The sequence below is a fragment of the Carassius carassius genome, chromosome 36 (assembly GCF_963082965.1).
Source record: "Carassius carassius chromosome 36, fCarCar2.1, whole genome shotgun sequence".
Classification (NCBI taxonomy): Eukaryota; Metazoa; Chordata; class Actinopteri; order Cypriniformes; family Cyprinidae; genus Carassius; species Carassius carassius.
Window position 1 is genome coordinate 22,476,736 of NC_081790.1, and position 20,747 is coordinate 22,497,482.

Below are 20,747 nucleotides of genomic sequence, written 5' to 3' on the forward strand. Positions count from 1 at the left end.
GGGCAGGGTGATATGGCCAAATAATTATCTGATCATTTTTTCATGTCAGTCGATATCGATAATTATCACTATAAATGTCAAATCTTTATTTCTTTCAAGTTTAAAGCCAGATTTTGTGCTCCGAATTGAAAGTTGTAGAAACCAGACCAATAATTTTCCTTAACAAAATAAATATTTAAATTGAAAAAATAATTTCTTATTTTCTGCATGTTCTAATGAAGGATTATTGTTTAAAATCAGTAAATGGGTTGGGGTTGCCTGATAATATTATTAATAATATCACTTTTTTTGTCTCTTAGAAATGCATATTTGATTGTAGCTTGAGTTAGGATGCAGAGGTACATTTTTGTTCATTATCAAAATCAGTAACCATTGTAACCATTTGTAAACATTGTAGTAACCTTAGTTTTATATGGTGAAATATATTTTGACCAAGTTTTTATTATTATTATTATTATTATTAATTAATTAAGCATTGCTCTCCCATAGTAGCATATATTTAGATCATGATTAACACAGTTAAAACCACATATATAGCACCTCAATAACATAGTAAAATATAACTATATGGTTTTTTGAGTGAAGAACAGTAGTCTAAAAACATTAAGTATAAATGCACACATGCTATAACTTAATCACAAATACATACTATAATAACCATCACTCCTGTAATGAAATTCAGTGAATATACCACATTTCTGCCACAATTAACAACGGCTCTGTGTAGTAACAGCTGCTCTATGTGAAATCACACACCTGAGGGAATTTACCGCTGATTAGAGAACCGCCTTTACTGACGAGATGCGCATAACGATCGTCCGATTGTGATCGGAGCAGCCCTAACTCTTCATATCGTTTTATTAAGGAAAATTATATCGCAATATTTATTGTTATTGAATTATCGCCCAGCCCTAATATATATAGCTACTGTGTTGAGGAATAAGTTACCTCAGGCTGCAGACTTCCACATTCTGCTTGCCTCTTTTGATCTCAGGAGAGTATTAAATATGGCTACTCACAGATCAGGCAACCAACTGGACGTTATTTACACATGATACTGCTCCACTGATCATGTACTGGTTACTCAACTGCACACCTCAGATTTCTTCTTCCTCATTCTTAACCTCAGCATGGTTCCTGACACAACACATACTGTATCCCTCCACATGTCATCTTTCAATGTAACCTATGCTCACTCTCATCCTCCCGGCTATCTGCTATGGTTTCATCTTAACTCCCTCCAGTTCTCATCTCTGTTAGCTGTTAGCATCATCTCTTGATGCTAACAGTGCTAATGATACTTTCTGATCCACACCTTCTGCCCCTTGGCTGTCTGATGTTCTCCATGAGCATCGTTCTAAGCTCATGGATTCTGAAAGGGTGTGGCACAAATCTAAATATACTACTGACCTTAATGTGGATCAGGCACTCCTCTCTTCCTTCTGCTAATGTCTCCACTGCTAAAAGGACATACTATCATAACAAAATTAACTGTTTGTCTAACTCTTGCATGCTATTTAAAACATTTTCCTCCCTCCTTTGTTCTCCTCCTCCCCCTCCATCAGCTCTAACAGCTGATAACTTTGCCATATTCTTCATTAATAAAATTAAAACCATCAAGTGCACAATTTTCCACAGCAGATGGTGGCACGTACACATTGCGAGGCTCAGCGTCACTCCAGTTTTTGCAGTTTGGCAGTATTTTTCCTGCTCATCTCGGGTCTGTTCGTACTGAACAGCTTCGCCTTAACATCTTACTCCCAACAGGAGTTTTTTGATATTGGTGTGCACTTTTTTATCACCAATCCTCGACTCATCCTTGAGATCTTAAGTACACCCGAGGCAAAGCACTCTACCCGGCAGGGCGGAAGTGCTCTCAGGCTGTATCAAGATCATAAACAAAGGCGGGGGAAGCATGAGATCTAAGAGCTAAGCTAAATCTAATGCTGCTCTGGCTCTCTTTACCCAGCATTTTCCTCACTAATGTGTGGTCACTGGTGAACAAAATGGACAAGTTATGACTTTGCATCACCCACAGAAGGAGACTTTTGGATTGCAATGTCATGGTTTTCACAGAAACATGGCTACACAGTGACATACCCAATAATGCTATTAAGCTAGCTGGATGCTACATGCTCCGGGGAGATAGGACAGTAGAAGACTCTGGCAAGACCAGAGGTGGTGGATTGTCCATTTATGTTAACAAAGCTTGGTGTACAAACACTTTCATTGTTGGGAGACACTGCTCAGGTTACCTAGAGTTTCTCATGGTTAAGTGTAGACCTTTTTATCTGACACAGGAGTTCACTTCCACCATTATAACTGCAGTATATATTTTACTGAATGCTAATACAAAGCTTGTTATGAACAAACTGCATGCGGCCATTAGTAAAGAATAGACTTCCTCACCTGGAAATTGCTTTTATTGTCGCGGGTGATTTTAATCACTCTTATTTAAAGACAGTGCTCCACAAATTCCATCAACATGTTTCCTGCCACACTAGAGGAGAAAAAACTTTGGATTTTTACAAATGTTTACACAAAAATTGATGGAGCTTACATCGTGACTCCTCCCCCACCTGGGACAGTCTGACACCTTTCTTTGTTTCTCACCCCTAAGTATTCACCCCTCATCAACCATGTGAAGCCATCAGTGGGGACCATCAAAGTGTGGCCAACTGGAGCAGACTCTTTACTTCAGGACAGATTTCAATACACGGATTGGAGTACAGTATGTTTGCTTCTCAGGCTGCCTATGGCTCTCACACGGACATTGATATATATACCTCCTCTGTACTGGATTACATCAACACAACCATTGACAGCGTTACAACAGAAAAACAGATCGCAACGTACCCTAATCAGAAGCCATGGATTGAACAAGGAGATGCGACTCCTGCTGAAAGCCCACAACACTACCTTCAGAACAGATTATGCTCAGGTCTACAGCAAATCCAGGGCTAACCTGAGGCGGGGCATCAAAAAGGCCAAGTACTGCTACAAGATAAAGGTAGAGGAACACATTTTCAAACCTCACCCCTGATGCATGTGGCAGGGCATCCAGGTCATCAATGATTACAAGCAAAGTAACTCCACTCCAACAGTCACAGACATTTCCTCCCTTAACGAGCTAAATTACTTTTATGCTCGCAGTGACAGCAAGAAGACGGCCACCAAGATCACACAATCAGCAGACCACCAACCCCTAAAACTTACCTCCACAGATGTCTACACTGCATTGAGCGAAATCAACGCACACAAGGATGCTGGCCCGGGTGGCATTCCTGGACGTTTGCTAATAATGATGAGACTGCCTACAGGGAGGAGCTTCAGCACCGGTTGTTGAATGTGTCTCCAGCTTCAAGTTCCTGGGAACCACCATTTCGGAGGACCTGTCCTGAACCACAAACACCTCCAGCCTGGCCATGAAGGCTCACCAGAAACTCTTCTTGCTTAGGACACTGAAGAAGAACCAGAATCCTGGTGAATTTTTACCAGTGTGTGAACGAGAACATCCTGACCAGTTGTATCACAGTCTGGTATGGGAACTGCTCAGTTGCTGACTGCAAGGCACTGCAGAGGGTGGTGAAAACCGCCCAACACATCACAGGGACAGCACTTCCTGCTATTGAGGACATCCAGAGAAAATGCTGTCTACGTCGAGCTCGCAGCATTCTTATGCTGTGTTCACACCAAACGCGAATAGAGCGTCAAATTCGTGTCTACCGCGTCTAGTTTGCTGCGTGAACATTTTGAATGCATTTGCGCGTCTAGAGCGAAATAGACGCTCTTGGAAAGCAAAAGTTTGAAGCCAAATTTTTAACTCTGGCGGCAGACGCAAATTCGCGTCAAACACATGAATGCACAAAAGCACAATTCACGCGTAACGCGGCTATCGCGCCAGACGCTCAATTCGAACTAGACGCGCGAATGAGGTGAATTCGCGTCTTCCGCGCCGTGCCAAACGCCTCATTCGCGCCGCGAGAACTCCAGACGCGCGTATACGTGCCTTTGCATTGACTTAACATTGAAATCATTCGCGCCAGACACTCTATTCGCGTTTGGTGTGAACACAGCATTAAGGACTCCTCTCACCCTGACCATAGTCTGTTCAACCTCCTGTCCTGGGGTGCCTCAGGGCTCTGTTCTTGGACCTCTTCTCTTCTCTGTCTACATGGCATCACTAGGTTCTGTTATTCAGAAACATGGCTTTTCATATCACTGCTTTGCTGATGACACTCAACTCTACCTCTCATTCCATCCTGATGATCCGACAATAGCTGCTCGCATCTCAGCTTGTCTAACAGACATTTCTTGGATGATGGATCATAACCTTAAGCTTAATCTTGCCCAGACAGAACTGCTTGTGGTTCCATCAAACCCATCATTTCACCACAATTTCACCATCCAGTTAGGCACATCAAGAAAAAAAATTACTTAGTAAGAAAATCATTGTTGCAGCTTTCATGAATGAATGAAGTATTTAAACATTACTTTTCACTTAACATCCTTTCTGAAATGGGTCCCAGGTCTCTTTTTATCTTTAATGCATTGGAAAAAGAACAGCATGTCATTTCCCCAAGAACACACGCGCACACACACACACACACACACACCCATGACTCATTACAGGTTATGATTACTATCACACAGATTATTATTAAAGTGTAAGCGCTCTGACCAACAAAAAGTTTCTTGTTTTTTACGTTTTTTGCATCATGATAATCACAAATAAACATGTTTAGGAATTTTGAAGCCTAAATACAATTGCCAGATGTAAAAAGTGAAATGTAGACTTCAAATGTACTACAACACGGTCGCATGACTACAACGTCACCCTCACTAATGCCAATTTCACACTGCACGATTTTCAGACTCATCGGATCGCCATTGTTTTCACACTGCTTGACTATCTGGAGTAGCATTCAGTTGCTGCTGTGATCACATTGTATGATGGATCGGTGACAGGGGGTTTCACATTGCATGACTTAACAAACGAAATCAAATAACGAACTGATATAATGTCATTTCGCACAAAACAAAGTTTGTTTTTAGTTCGTTTTGGCAGTTCGAAACAGCTCACCAAAGCAAACTTTCTGGGGGAGTTCGTATTGGCTCCTAAACACGTTTGAGTTTCCATTGGTCCATGGCGGTTATGCAATCGTTGGGTGTGTACTGAAACTCCACCTTCTTTGAAGTGCAATTTTATTTTATTTTATTTTTTCAGTTCGTTCCTCATTCTGCTGATGTCCTACAGGAGAGCAACATCACCTGAATACACTGGAATGTCAAATAGCTGAGCTGCACAAATATATCTGCACCTGTACTATCGCTGGTGGAGAGACTTTAAAGATTCAGAGAAAGTATTTTATTCCTAAAAAGAAATTGCAATGAAGCTTGGTGTCGACGACCCGAAGCTATGCAAAAAGCGACGAGAGAAACATCCGAGACAAGTTTTCCAAAACCATGAAAAGAGTGAAAGGAAAGAGTAAAGATATAAGGTAGCAAGTACCAAATACGTGTTTCAAATAAATGTTACACCATAGTGCTGCTTCCAATAAGCTAATTTAAAGGGTATACAGTAAATGAAATGCCAAATGAATATATGTCACAGGGTGATTAACTGGTAGGAACGGTCAACAGGTGTAATAATGGGAATGTAGAATAAGAAAGAAATCAATTGGCCCCTTGGAAGTTGGCAGGGTGGGGTTCTCTGCTTTTTTAGGTCGAGGGGAGGAGAAAAAGGGGAGAGAGCTGAGCGTGGGTAGAGCTTTTTTTTTGTCCTTGAGTTGAATAGACGAGTGAGAAAACTCGCGGAGTGGCAAAGAAGACGTGGTGAAATGAGCCCTGGTATTTGGTAATAGAGAGTTGAACGAAAGGAAAAGAAAGAGGTTACGCTGAAGCGAGGAGGAGAGATGAGTGCTTCATGTAATGAACGTGGGCTGGATCAGAACTCGAGGAAATCGAGGACGCCAGTGTTGTCTAAGGGGAGGGGCAAGTTACCTGCTCCCCTGGCCAGTTAAGTGCTGTTTTTTTCTCTTTCTGATTCTTCGAGGCGACTGGAGAAATTTATCACATCGTCATTGTAGTGTGGAGAATGAGTCGCTGGACTGCAACCTGAACGTGGATGAGATAATCGCCCTGGAGGAATCTCCATGTGAACCACGTGATAAAGGACTGAGACTGGCATGTTGTATATGAAGGGTGGCTCTGAACATCGCGGCTTGAACTGCTTGAATATGCTATATGATTTATTTGGGTTTTCTTTTTCTTTTTTTCTTTTGTTAGTCTTTTTTATTTTATTTTATGATTCATTCTGCCTGTCAGATATACAACAATAAACCTTTATTTTTATCAAAAGTAAATCATGACACCACATAAAATATAAAAGGTGTAACAATGTATCCAGTTTAATAAAATAAATGAACACTAATAAAATAAAGTAATAAACTGACTCCAGTATTTTTTTTTTTCCTTCCACATCATGCTAAAGTTTTCAGACTATGAGACTTTCACACTTCCCATAAAGGAATGATTATGGAATGGTTCTTTTGTATTGCAAACATGATTCTTAATACTGAACTGCTGCTAATCAATATTCTTTTGTCTATAATATTCTGACCATTGGGGCCCGTCTCAAACCTAGATTGCCTACACTTATCATTTCATAGGTTTTTTTTTTTTTTTTTTTTTTGTCTCCCAAACGAAGAATGAAAACCGACTTATTATTATTATTATTATATTTTTTTTATTACAGTTACATTGGACAAACCATATGCACTTGCTTAAGTGTTTTAACACGAATGCTAATTTTCAACACCAGTCCACAGGATATTTTTCAGAGAAAAAAAAAACAAAAAAACAATGCTAATAATAATAAATATCAATAACAATGTTACAATAAAAGTAATAAGTTAGTTTGAAATACATTGGGGCCTCTAGCATGCTAAATATTTTGCGTGTGTCAGCAACGTGTTGCCGATTCTTTCAGATCATGTCTTTGACCAACTCACACTGCGTGATTGTCACTCACGTGAATGAGCTCCAAATTTTTATCCACTTTCGGGCATTTGTCGGCAAATTATCAAAACATGGCGGCGAGTGAAAAATGTGGCTTAAATTGTGCAGTGTGAACTCAGCATCAGCTTCTGAAAACTCTTGTCAGTCTTTGTTTCTTACTTTGAGTGTGTATCAGAATAGCAGGGAAGTTTTGTGACAGACCTCTGTGGCCTGTCTGGCCTGTGAATTATCCTGTCACACTTAACATCCTCAAATACACACACTCCACATTTCAGTTAATTTATTTAAATACATTTCAAATGCAAAAAGAACATTACATATTCACAACAATCTTTTGTTAAAGTTTATTTATTTATTTTATTTTATTTTTTTCAAACTTGAACAGACAGAAACAGATTTCCCTACAGTTACTCTGCAAAGAGTGCATCCACTTGTAGGATGTAGATTCTACAAAGTGTTAAATCACCATTCAAATGTTACATGAAAGTTCAAGAGTGTTTATAGAGGGTGTTGCATCAATGAGTGGGTTTTGGGTCCTGTGACATCTCTGCCACATGACCCCAGCTTTGATCCGGCACTGCTCTACATCTGATTAATCAAAACCCAGAGCACAGTAGGAAAAAGCTGAAAAGATCAGTAAACATGCAGACGGAGGGAAGGCAGCGGGTCTCAGAAAACTGAAAACATGTGTGAAAGCCTGAACAGATCAACCACTGAGAGGTAAATTAAAGCAGTAGTTTGCCTGGCTGAAGCTCGGAGAATGCACAGAGAGAACTGGCAGATCACTACAATAGAGACCTGTCATTTTTGCTCACTTCTAAGTCTGTCAAAGAATCAATGCCTGGCAGGTGGTAATGAAGGCCAGAGTAAAAGACTGCACTTACTATAGTGAAGTTCATAACTTTGAGGATCCAGATGGTTAGAGCAAGGTTGACCACTATGAGGATCATGAGGAGTAGGACAAAGAAGTAAAGGCAACGTTTCCGCCAACCATAGATCCCCACTTTATACACTTGTGGTTTTTCAGTACTCTGGACATTGTTTCTATGAGGGCACTGTTCCTGGGTCATCTGCAAGAAAACACAAATAAAATGTTGATTACGTTAATTGAAACTTTAAATTAAAATTGGATTTAGAGATCATTTACTCTTTGTGGTCCTAATATAATATTTATTTAAAAGATTTATTAAGAATGCAATTATTGTACATACTGTCCTACGACATACACTTTTTCCTTCTTTTCTTTTTACCAATAAAGTCAAGTGATCCATCAAAATGCAGAAAGAAGCTGAAATAAACAGGAAATTGGATCACAAGTCAAGGAAAATAAGTTAAAGTCTTGATTGTACGTCATGTGGTGCAAATCCCCAAAGCATTATGGTATTTATACATTCATATTCAATTTTATTATATCTGTTAAAATAATTATCTTGAGGAAAAAAAAAAAAAAAAACAGCAACAACAAATATTTTGAATGTAAAGATTGGGATGTGTACTCTCACATAATCAGTGTGTTCCTTTCTTTTTTTTTTTTTTATTTTTTTTTTTTACTTTTTAAAAATTGGCACATTAAAATAGATTTTGAAAATATTTCAATGTCATTGATCTGCAATGGGTGGCAGTTGATTGGCTCTTCTTTAAGCCCCTTGGGTCTGCACTTCTGGGCTGATAAAGCTTAAAAAGTCTTTATTTGTGCTTATTCTAATAGTCTGGTAACAAAAGAGAAAATACACTGTACATTTCAAGTCAATCGCATTTGACAAGAAGCACATTCAGGCACCACTAAAACAAATGACTTCAGACAGCTCTGTGAAAGTTCCAAGGTACAGGAATGCAAACCGGAAAATTTAATGAGTTTCCTGTTCTCCATATCATAGGGTTTTACTACCCATTCTGCCCTGATCATCAACTCATTGGTTTTTTTTTTTTTTATTTAATAATAGTACTAAAAAAAAAAAATGCTGGCTATGCGATCTGTACTAGACTAACTGAGACTTGTCATGGAACTTGTATACTGTTGTTGTCCTCTTGTTGACCTGACTGCTTCTATTGTTCTCATTTGTAAGTCCCCCCTCTATATCATAGGGTTTTACTACCCATTCTGCCCTGATGATCAACTCATATTGTATAATCACCCTCATTTTAAGTGCACAATCTGTCATGATATAGCACTTCAAAGAGAATCGCAAAGCATGTCAAGCTTGTTGTTATTATAATAGCCCCTGATTTCAATTGTATTTAAGCAGTGGGAATTTTGATCACATATTTCCACTAACTTGGTCATATTATTATTATTATAATTCCAGGAGGCCACTGATGACCTACCTTTCATCTCTAGAGAAAAGCTGCCAATTTCATGTTTTAACATCTTACAATTCACATATGTTTGAAATTTAAGAACAATCACTTCAAAATGCATTTTTACATGTTCCAACAAAGGCTACCTTCATACTCACAGTGTTTGGGAATGGGTTTGTTTCCTCCAGAATTAAGGATAAACACCTCTTAACAAAATTTGTATGATATCAAAATATGCACTTTAAAAATTACATGTCTCTTTGGTGTTCTGATGTCTAGTGAATTGGCACAAGAATGGGGATTCTGAGCCTTCATATTCCAAGACAAAGCTTTAATGTAAATGAGAAGTTGTGGAGTGACTAACGGGATTCAATAAAGAAAAAACAACAAAAGCAAAATTAATTTACTAATACTCTTCTGCAGGGGAAAGGCAAATTGTTGTGCATTTCTTTAATCAGCAGTAGGAAGACTGCTCCTCACAGTTGAATCTGCTCCAAAATACACTATATGGACAAAAGTATGGGGGACACCCCATTCTAATTAACAGGTTTGTACTAACTACTTTAGTAATTTTTTAAATAAAATCTGATTTGTTTTTGGCTTAAGGTCTGCATTTAAAGTCACACCAGAGGTGTTCAGTTGGGATTGGGACTTAGCTTTCTGCAGAAAAGTGAAGTTTTTTCACACTGACTGAATCAATAATTTATTTTTTAACCTTGCCTTATACACAGAGGCATTGTCCCGTTGCTATACAATTTGAAGCACAAAATTCACTAGAATATCATTATATGCTTAAAAATAAAGATTTGTACTCAAGGCAAGGAATATGCCACAAGTCTGGTTTATGGACTTCTATTCACTCACCACCAGAGGTCACCCATCACCACTATGACCCTTTTCATGAACTGCTACATTTCTCCCCGGACTGCATTTCCTAGAACCCATTGTACTATACAGATTACAGACTCACTTGCATCCAATCACACACACCATAACAATCAGTCTCAAACCACCATAGTTCTCAAGTCTAGTATAGTCTTGATCACTGCCTGTTTTCACCCATGTCTTGATCCTAGCCCGTTTGCCTCATCTTGTCTGATCTATGTCTGTCCTGAAGTCATTACCTGCCTTGGATTACCCTTTGCATTGCCTTCTCTGACTTTGTTTGCACCTCACCTGGACTATTGCCTGTTTGTAGATTACCCGTTTACCTCACCCTCTGAATTATCTTTGCCATTAGTTGACCCTTGCCTGTTTTATGGATTACTCTTTCGTCTTGCCCTGTCTATATCTGTTTGCTGGTGTTGACCACTACCTGTTTTGACTTTGTCTTTTTATAAAGCTTTGTGTATGGATCCGCAATCATCTCATCTCAGCCGCGGCATTTTTACATTTGCATATGGATCTGCATGGCTTCCATCTCAGTCGCTCCGTAACAGATTGAAGTATTAGAAGAGGGTGTTCCAATACTTTTGTCTGTATAGTGTAAATGTAACACTACTGTATTTTAACAGAAATTATTTCAATGACATACAGTATAAAAGTGATTACAATAGAGATTTAATAAAAAAATAAGAAAAAAATAAAATACAAGTTCCAAGAAATGTATTTTTTACATTTACAGTATGTTGGTTTCATGAGGTTTGAAAATGTTGTCTACCACTTTCATAAAAAAAAAAAATCTATTTAATTATTCTAAAAATGTTATATGTTATAAACATCACATCGAATGATACTATACAGTATATTACTTCCACCTTGAGTGTACAGATCTTAATAAAAATAATAATTTTACTAATATTTTATATTTTACAATTACAACTTTACATTTACATTTTACATTTAACCATTTACATTTATTCATTTAGCTGATGTTTTTATCCAAAATGACTTACAATTGCTATATAGTGAGCTGCAAATATGGCTTGACCCCAAAAAATTCTAACAAAAGGTTTCTCAATGGTTTACAGTAGTATCAGATGTACTTAAAAACATACTAAAAGTTTACCAAAGTTTGACTCCAAAAAATGCCCCATTTTCAAGATGGCGGCTGTCAGGTCCTTAAAATTACCATTACTCCTTTGTATTCTTCTTAGACCAGGAATACTGGTGCCTGATACATGTTTTGGGCATGTAATATTTTAATTAGCATATTTGCATGATAGATAATTGATTACAAGTACAATTATATATTAAAGCAATTTCCTTTAAATAATTGCATATTTCTCCTTCCTCATATCATTTTGAAATGAGTCAAAACAATATATATATATATATATATATATATATATATATATATATATATATATATATATATATATATATATATATATATATATATATATATATATATCTCAGTGATGCGTGGGTTGATCCAAAATGAGCGGGTGCCTGCGGTCACTCGCGGTTGCCCGTGGTTACGAGTCATCCCAAAAAATTTTTTATGATATTTGGGTCGCGGTCGGTCAGGTCGTTTGAAATAAAGATGCCAATTAAACCTTTCTAATTTATATAGTACTAGACACAATTTTGAAATACATAGGCCTACACTTTATTGGCTGAATAACTGGCGCGAAGATGAAGCACGAGTTCAGTCTGCAGGTAGAGATAGAGGTGGCAAGAGAAAAGGTGAAGACGCTGTTTTTGGTAAAACATGATTTTGACGACTTCATTAAGATTTGTTTTATAGAAAACTCTTTTTAAAAGATTTTCGTTTTGTATAAATCGTATCTTAATTTTGATCAATGTTTTATCAATCAATTGCCCATATTTTATAAATAAGAAGCAAATATATAGCAAACAATCTAATGAGGCACCGGCACGATCACTTGCATTGCATGTGAACTGGAGGGCGCCGAAACTCAGCTTGTGCCTCACAGATTTGAGAATTATAGGCTATATATTACAAGCTTGAAATGTCTACTTTTAAAACGAAAATATTCAAACCAAAATAAATAGGCTACTCTCTGATTATGTAATCCATATGAAATGTGCATTTCTCTCTGGCGTGGCGAGTCCGCATCGTCAACTTAATCTTTGCAGCGACACAGAAAACACCAGTTTATTACAATTAAATGTCTCCTTGCATATTTTAGAACCAGCAGGCCATTCTGGGTTGAGCGAGACCCCACGGAATGATCGAACGGAGCGAATAAAAAATACATCAAAACATCAAAATAGACATAGCCAGACTAGACTATTTTAGAACAATATATTAAGGAATTTATTTATTTATTTTTTTGCCTAGTTCCTACGTCTATGACCCAATGACGCTATGATGAGCATTTACTACTTTTAAAAAATGCGGGTCAGGAAGCGAGTCGGGTACAATATTTTCTTTTCCTTTTTTTTGCGGTCCGAGTTGCGGGCGGGTTAGTTGAAAACGTTGGTCGGGTGCGGGTTATTAATACATTGACCCGCGCATCACTGATATATATATATATACAGTACAGACCAAAGGTTTGGACACACCTTCTCATTCAATGGGTTTTCTTTATTTTCATGACTATGAAAATTGTAGAGTCACACTGAAGGCATCAAGGGCTATTTGCCCAAGAAGGAGAGTGATGGGGTGCTGCGCCAGATGACCTGGCCTCCACAGTCACCGGACCTGAACCCAATCGAGATGGTTTAGGGGTGAGCTGGACCGCAGACAGAAGGCAAAAGGGCAAACAAGTGCTAAGCATCTCTCGGGGAACTCCTTCAAGACTGTTGGAAGACCATTTCAGGTGACTACCTCTTGAAGCTCAGCAAGAGAATGCCAAGAGTGTGCAAAGCAGTAATCAAAGCAAAAGGTGGCTACTTTGAAGAACCTAGAATATGACATATTTTCAGTTGTTTCACACTTTTTTTATGTATATAATTCCATAAATAATTCCACATGTATTAATTCATAGTTTTGATGCCTTCAGTGTGAATCTACAATTTTCATAGTGGGTTTATTTCTCTATTGCCCTTTTGTTTTTAGTTTGGTTTTGTTTTTGAAGCACTACTTTTTTCTGGTGTTGAACTGTGTGTGCACCGTAAAAATGATATGAGACTATAGCTTCCTCCACTCATTTTCCTAAGTCAGTTCAACTAAAACGTTGGGTACACTTAAGATATTAAGTTCACCAGTGCTCAACTAATCCGTTTAATCAGAGTAGTTCATGCAACAAATATTTCTTAGTTGTATGAGTGGCAATGCATGGAAACCCCACCCACCGGTCCGAGTCTTCTTGGTAGTACAGGTTGCCATGTTTGAAGACTTACGAAAAGCTACAATTTTTGAGTCAAGAGTTCCAGAGGTAAGAGCGAACTTACGCCCAGCTTATATTTATGAAAAGTGTTTGATAAATGAGGGTAAAGAGTAATATTACACAGGTTGTCAGTGTAATCCTTGCTACAGTGTTGTACGGAGTGTAAAACAAATATATATGTATAGCGAACACGTATGTTAAGGTGTAAACTAGATAAATATTAATTCGTTCCCTTGTTTTATTCAGCTGTGGCCATGATGTAATTTGTTATCGTTCCCTTATTTCTAAATAAATCGAGTGAACCGTTTGCCCATCTTAAACGTTAAACCTTTATTTGTGTCCATTTGATTGTGATATATTTTAGGCCTTAAATTTACAATGGACATTCTCTGACATTCATCAGTAGCCCCTGCAAGGAAACCACCACGTCAGAACAGGTCGACATGTGCTATGGTTGATGAAGCCTCCATTTTGAATTAAGACGTCTTAATTGAGGTAAGAGCAAACTTATGTTCAGCTTTGTCTTGATGAAAATGTTTGTTAAATTAGGGTAAACTAGAGACATATCAAACAGGTTATCAGTGTATCCTCGCGGCAGTGTTGTACGGAGTGTAAAACATGATATGTGGACAAATACATTTATAGTGATCACGTATTTGTTTCTCATTTTATGATGTTATAATTGGTTAAGAGAATTCATTCATTTGACTTAATTCGTTCCCTGTTTTATTTAAATGTGGCCACGTTGTATTTTGTTAAAAACCTTTTAATTAAAACGAGTCAACAGTTGTGGTGACATAGTAGTTTACCTCATTTTAATTAAAATGAATTAAAAATTTAGTACAACATGGCAACAATTTACCGAAACAATTTTATTTAACATTAGAAGATAAATTAATGAGTCTATGATATTTTCACTGCCATACTGTGCACATTATTGCCACATGTATTTAACATAACTTAACTTTGGGGTTTTATTTGCTAATTTGATTATATATATTTTAGGTTATAGGCCTAAATTTACAACTGACATTCATCAGTAGCCCCTGCAAGGAAACCCCACCGCGTCAGAACAGGTCGACATCATAGACAGTAAAGAAATGGACACAGCGAACCCATTAGATTCAACGGAGACAAGTGAAGTCAATTAGAAGCATGCTCTTCCTGGGGGTCGAGCGTACTGCGCAGACTCAAACTGAGCTTGATGACGTAGATGTCACGTGAGCAACCTGTCTGACAATTGTAAGTCTTCTAATCGCTGTGCCAAGAGAAATCTGAATCACCCACCCATCTTGCAGAGAAGGCGAGCATGAACAGGAGCAAATTTTAAGTATTCTGATTAATTATCTCCCTTGACTTTATGCCTCCACATCCCCCCGATTGCCTCATAGACAGTAAAAGATTTTCTGCGAGCTTCTCCTCCTGTCCATACGGTAACTTCTCTAGTGTGCGACAGAGTCGCAGGTTATGATGCAATCGTTAGCCTATTTTTTTTACAAAAACTGCTTCTACGGGACCATAACGTAAGATACAAGGTAATGGAGCCTTTTATACATTTTCGTGCTTCTTTAGAAATAATTAATGGACAAATGGAGTCTTTAAACGCCTCAGATGTAAAGTTATTCGCTGTCAAAGTGACGCCAAAATGAATTGGAGTCAATGGAATGCTAACAACAGGTGGGGGTCCGCTAGCCAATGGCGGCGCCCAGGGCTGCATCAATAAAATATGAAACCCTGCCCCCCTGGTCGATATGCGCCATGGATGACGAAGCCTCCATTTTGAATTAAGACATCTTAATTGAGGTAAGAGCAAACTTATGTCCAGCTTGTATTGATGACAATGTTTGTTAAATTAGGGTAAACTAGAGAAATATCAAACCGGTTATCCGTGTATCCTCACGGCAGTAATTTTTACCAGAGCTTCTCAGTGATTTTAGTCCCATCTAATGGTGCGTTCAAGTCATCTCATATACAGTAGGTGGACAGCCTAATTGGGCATTACCGCCGCGTGTACTGTAATTCAGTCGCGTGTTAAATTCATTCCCGAAACTACCGCCAGGTGGCGCAAAGGGACGGATTGTGAAATGAATGTAATTGTAAAATGAGATAAAAGAAGGAAGTAAAACAACAATAACATTATGATATAACATTGTAACATTTACAAAAAAAAAACATTAAAAAATGTACAATTTGTTCATTTCAAAATGTAGGATAGTCTTAGGCTACAGTCTACTAAACAAAAATTAAAAGAAGCCCTTTACACAAAGGATCATATGCATGCTATTTTTATTAAACAGTAAATAAATATAAGGCCTCTATATATATATATATATATATATATATATATATATATATATATAGGCTAAATGTTTTCATTTTCAATTCTGTTCATTCTTGGTTTAAAAAAAAATCTTCAGGTTCCATATGCAGAGCGAAATGGGTACGGTCCAGCATTTAGCAATAATTAGTATTAACTCTGTTATTATTCTTGATTTTTCAAACTACCAACACTTTGCATTTTTGAATTATGCCTTATGTGTGACCAAAAATTAAGTATTATTTGTTTCAGCTGTTTGATCGCGCTGGTGCCTCACGCACATATTCACTGGAAACCGCAGTCTTTCACCAGACATTCAGTGTTAGCACTTTGACATATTGTTAATTAGGATTTTTTAGGACATTATTAGGCCAGCTGTTATTATTTCTAAATGTAATATAATGCAACTTATACCTGACTTATATTTTTTCCTCTCACAAACTCTGATTTATTTTTTAGAGTATTTAAAAAAAACATGCAGCAGACGAAAGTAGGTGATTAATCCGTACGACTCATATATTTTTTTCCTCTGACAAACTTAATTTATTTTTTAGCGTGTTTACAAAATAAAGAAAACATCCAGCAAATGAAAATAGGCGATTAATCCGTTAAAATTTGTTACTCTGGGTTAACAGTAATTATAATTATTTTATACTTCAGAAAAGAGCCTGGGCCTAATCTAGGCTATCCAGGGATGCTCAGTTGTGGATGATTTAATGTTTGATATAAAGGTTGCTGTCCCATTTTATACAGGAATTGTTCATTTAAAAAAATCAAATTATATTGTTAGTTCTAATTATATTGTTAACACAAGTTCATTTAGACTATTTAACATGCAATGAGACATTTTTATGGAATGCCACAGCTGCCAATTTTAAAAATAAATAAATACATAAATAAATATACAAATAAATGTAAATAAGAATAAATATATAAATAAATATACATCCAAAAGCAAAAAATGAAAATAAATAATTATTTATACATTTATTTCCATATTTATGTATATATATTTTTTTTCCATATTTATTTATTTTTTTATTTTTTTATTTATATATTTATTCATTTCTACATTTATTTATTTATACATTTATTTATTTATTCATTTATTTATTTATTCATTTATTTCTTCCTGCGTAGGGTAATGAGGAGGGCGTGGTTTACCTCAGACATAGCAATCGAGCTCAGAGTAAGCGAAGGCGAAGGGTTGAGGCCACAGTGACGCTTATTGTGTGGCGAAATACAATTAGTATAGCTCACTGACGTTGATACGGTCTGTGACTGCGAGGTATATGGTCAAAATCCTAAATCTTACTGTGTGACATGGATAGGCTACTCTTTATTCCGGACATGGCCGTAGAACATCGTTTGGTCTGGATTTGTAAAATGTCCTGGGCTAACAAACATGAAACGAGGACTCTGCAGTGCTTAATTTGTAAATTGCGAGGCCCCGGGACAAAGCGGGGTAACGGATCCGGTATGTGATTACAGGAGGGAGAGGTGACGGAGCACTCGCGCAATCACATTGGTCAGCAGTTTAAGTGATTGACTGCATGCATCAGCTGCTTTAAGGGTCTGTATGTTCATGAATAACATGGAAATGCCATGCAATTTTAAAACAACAATTTCCAGGCCTAAAAACGTTTTGAAAAAGTTGTGGAATTTTATTTTACAAATCCCTGTATAATAGAGTCCTAAATTTCGGTGGGGGACTGTGTAGCTATGTCGCATGGTTTTAATAATTCTCGCAGCTTTCAAGTTTATAATGAGGGAAATTCCTGCATTTATTCAACATAGCTTGTAGGTTTGAATAATAAAATTAATCCACGCAAAATTTAAGATTAAATAATTCATTCGAAACCAGTCTTCGAATCCATGAACTCTCTCGCTCGCTTCTCATCTTTTTCCACAACTTTTTCAAAACGTTTTTAGGCCTGGAAATTGTTGTTTTAAAATTGCATGGCATTTCCATGTTATTCATGAACATACAGACCCTAAAAACAACTGATGCATGCAGTCAATCACTTAAACTGCTGACCAATGTGATTGCGCGAGTGCTCTGTCACCTCTCCCTCCTGTAATCACATGCCGGATCCGTTACCCCGCTTTGTTCCGGGACCTCGCAATTTACAAATTAAGCACTGCAGAGTCCCCGTTTCATGTTTGTTAGCCCAGGACATTTTACAAATCCAGACCAAACGATGTTCTACGGCCATGTCCGGAATAAAGAGTAGCCTATCCATGTCACACAGTAAGATTTAGGATTTTGACCATATACCTCGCAGTCACAGACCGTATCAACGTCAGTGAGCTATACTAATTGTATTTCGCCACACAATAGGCGTCACTGTGGCCTCAACCCTTCGCCTTCGCTTACTCTGAGCTCGATTGCTATGTCTGAGGTAAACCACGCCCTCCTCATTACCCTACGCAGGAAGAAATGTAGGAAGAAATAAATGAATAAATAAATAAATGTATAAATAAATAAATGTAAAAATAAATAAATGTATAAATAAATAAATAAATGTAGAAATGAATAAAAGAATAAATAAATAAATATGGAAAAAATAAATATATACATAAATATGGAAATAAATGTATAAATAATTATTTATTTTTGTTTTTTTGCTTTTCTATGTATATTTATTTATATATTTATGTATTTATTTATTTATTCTTATTTACATTTATTTGTATATTTATTTATGTATTTATTTATTTTTAAAATTGGCAGCTTCGGCATTCCATACATTTTTACCATTTTTTACTTATAAACTCCTTGAGAATTTAAAGTTAGTTTAATAGTATTTAAATTCAAGTTTTAAAAAAAGGTTTTAATTGCTTAAATTATTTTTATTAATTAATATGTTATCATGTTTATTCTTTAAGAAAATAAGGGAAAAAATAAGGGACGATCTGAATATTTGTTTTGCTTTACCTATTTATGTAGGCTACAATTATTCAAAAAAAAATAAAATAAAAAATAATAAAATAATGTCATTAAAAATTCCATTGGCCTGATTAATTTTGACCATTATAGAATTGTGACTTTAAAGGTTAGGGATTTAGGAGGTGAAAATACTGTGAAATTACTAATGGCATGGATTTTAGAGCATAACAACTGAAGGTTTATGAAACATTAGCCAATAAAGCATTTTTTTTTAAACAACGGAACTTAAAGTTTTGAACTAAAATATTATTTCAACCATACAGCATGTGAATAAATAAAATGCATACTTTTCATAACATTTCATTGTTCATAAAATGCATAATGTTTCTAGTGTTTGGATTTGTACTTCAATACAATGAGCTCCAAGTTTAAGAATAACCCTAGACTAGTTTCTCTCTCTCTCTCTCTCTCTCTCTCTATATATATATATATATATATATATATATAACAGCATTAGCTCAATGAAATACGTCTTCCTTCCGTTAGAATGAATGTTTTCCTGCCTTACTAAATGTTGGGCTCGTGATCAATAAGTTGTATTCGCCTCAATCTGATTTAGTAAAGTCAAACCACAGACAGTGAAGCTGCATCACTGAGCGCGAGTCCCGCGCTCTGTGAGGCGGGAACAGAGGATTCTGCTTGGACTTAAAGCCTTCTGCAAACACCCACGATCACAAATAACAATGATTTTCATAAAATAATGATTAAATATTAATTGATGATTTGTTATTATCATTATGGTCTTGTGAAAATAATAATATGGGCTGCGAGAAAATAATGAAAACTAAGAGTAGTGCTGCTGAGTGCAGGCATGTTTTAGCCCAGTAACACACCGTTCTTCACAGCCAAAAAACAGACCGAATTCAGTTCAGCTGGAGGGGGTTGGGTTTTTGGGGGTAGTTATGTATGACTTGTGGGGGTCGAGATAAAGGTGTGAATTGCGCTTTCATATGGACAGTGTCTTGTGAGGCTTTCACTTGCTGAACTGGTTTATATAGGACTGTTGTTTTGGTTATAGACTAAAAAATTGTCTGCCCCCACGTGAGATTTTTCTAGTTCTAGTCGTTAGTTTGTTATATTCAACTAATCAGAGGTTTATATTAAATTTACATAATCAAATCTTAATATATTCCGCGCTCAAGCACATGCATTAAGTTTGCCACAAAGCACATGCAGAAGTAGCCTAATAATTGTGTAAATTGTGAAAAATTAGACATTTTAATTATTTATTAATAAACAAATGTTTTCTTGTCGGCTGCAGGATGAGAGAAATGCAACATTCACAGATAACAAGATTCGTTTTCGTTTAAAAAACATTTCAAGCTTTCTGTAGCTATATTTTTAATGTATATGAGACACCACAATATTATGTTAATTAAAAAATTATAAATTCATTATCAGGAAAAAATTTAAGTGATGAGACGGCGCCTCCCTGTAATTAATGCGCATTAATAATTTTTGCACAAACACTTAAATATGAGCGTCGTTGTTTTTCACTGGCTCCAAGAGCGCTCCATCACGAGTACAATTCATGCCAACAGCCCATAATATAACTGCATATTCAGCAAGAATTCATGTTAAACCTATTTAGCTATAGCTTGATCAGAAGGTTACAATGACTGCAAGAGTCGAGCGGGATGTTAAGAGTTTGTCTGTTTCTTTTACTGATTATTTTCAGGGAAAAAGCATGATTTAAACAGATTCACACACAATCGCTTTCGCAATAATGCATTCAAACATCTTACAGTGCTACTACATTATCAGCATGCTATCTGATTTTTGAAATCTTGAAGTTAATCGATCTGTTTAGATAAAATAACTGACAAAAATGTACTGTTATTTTCATCACAAACAAAATTTTCACAGCAATTAAAGATTTAATGCTTACAATGTTATTAGTTTGGCATGTGATATAGGGAAAAAA

The 20,747-nt window shown here is 36.5% G+C and overlaps 1 protein-coding gene across 4 annotated transcripts in view; it reads right to left on the minus strand.

Annotated features, from left to right (window-relative positions):
- The window catches only part of sgcd (sarcoglycan, delta (dystrophin-associated glycoprotein)), a 1,159,024-nt gene that overhangs the window by 850,079 nt on the left and 288,198 nt on the right, over positions 1-20,747 (minus strand). For all 4 annotated transcript variants that reach the window (XM_059526671.1, XM_059526669.1, XM_059526670.1 and 1 more), the window contains exon 2: positions 7,905-8,090. In XM_059526671.1, the coding sequence (XP_059382654.1) occupies positions 7,905-8,090 (186 nt within the window). The remainder of the gene's footprint in view (positions 1-7,904; positions 8,091-20,747) is intronic.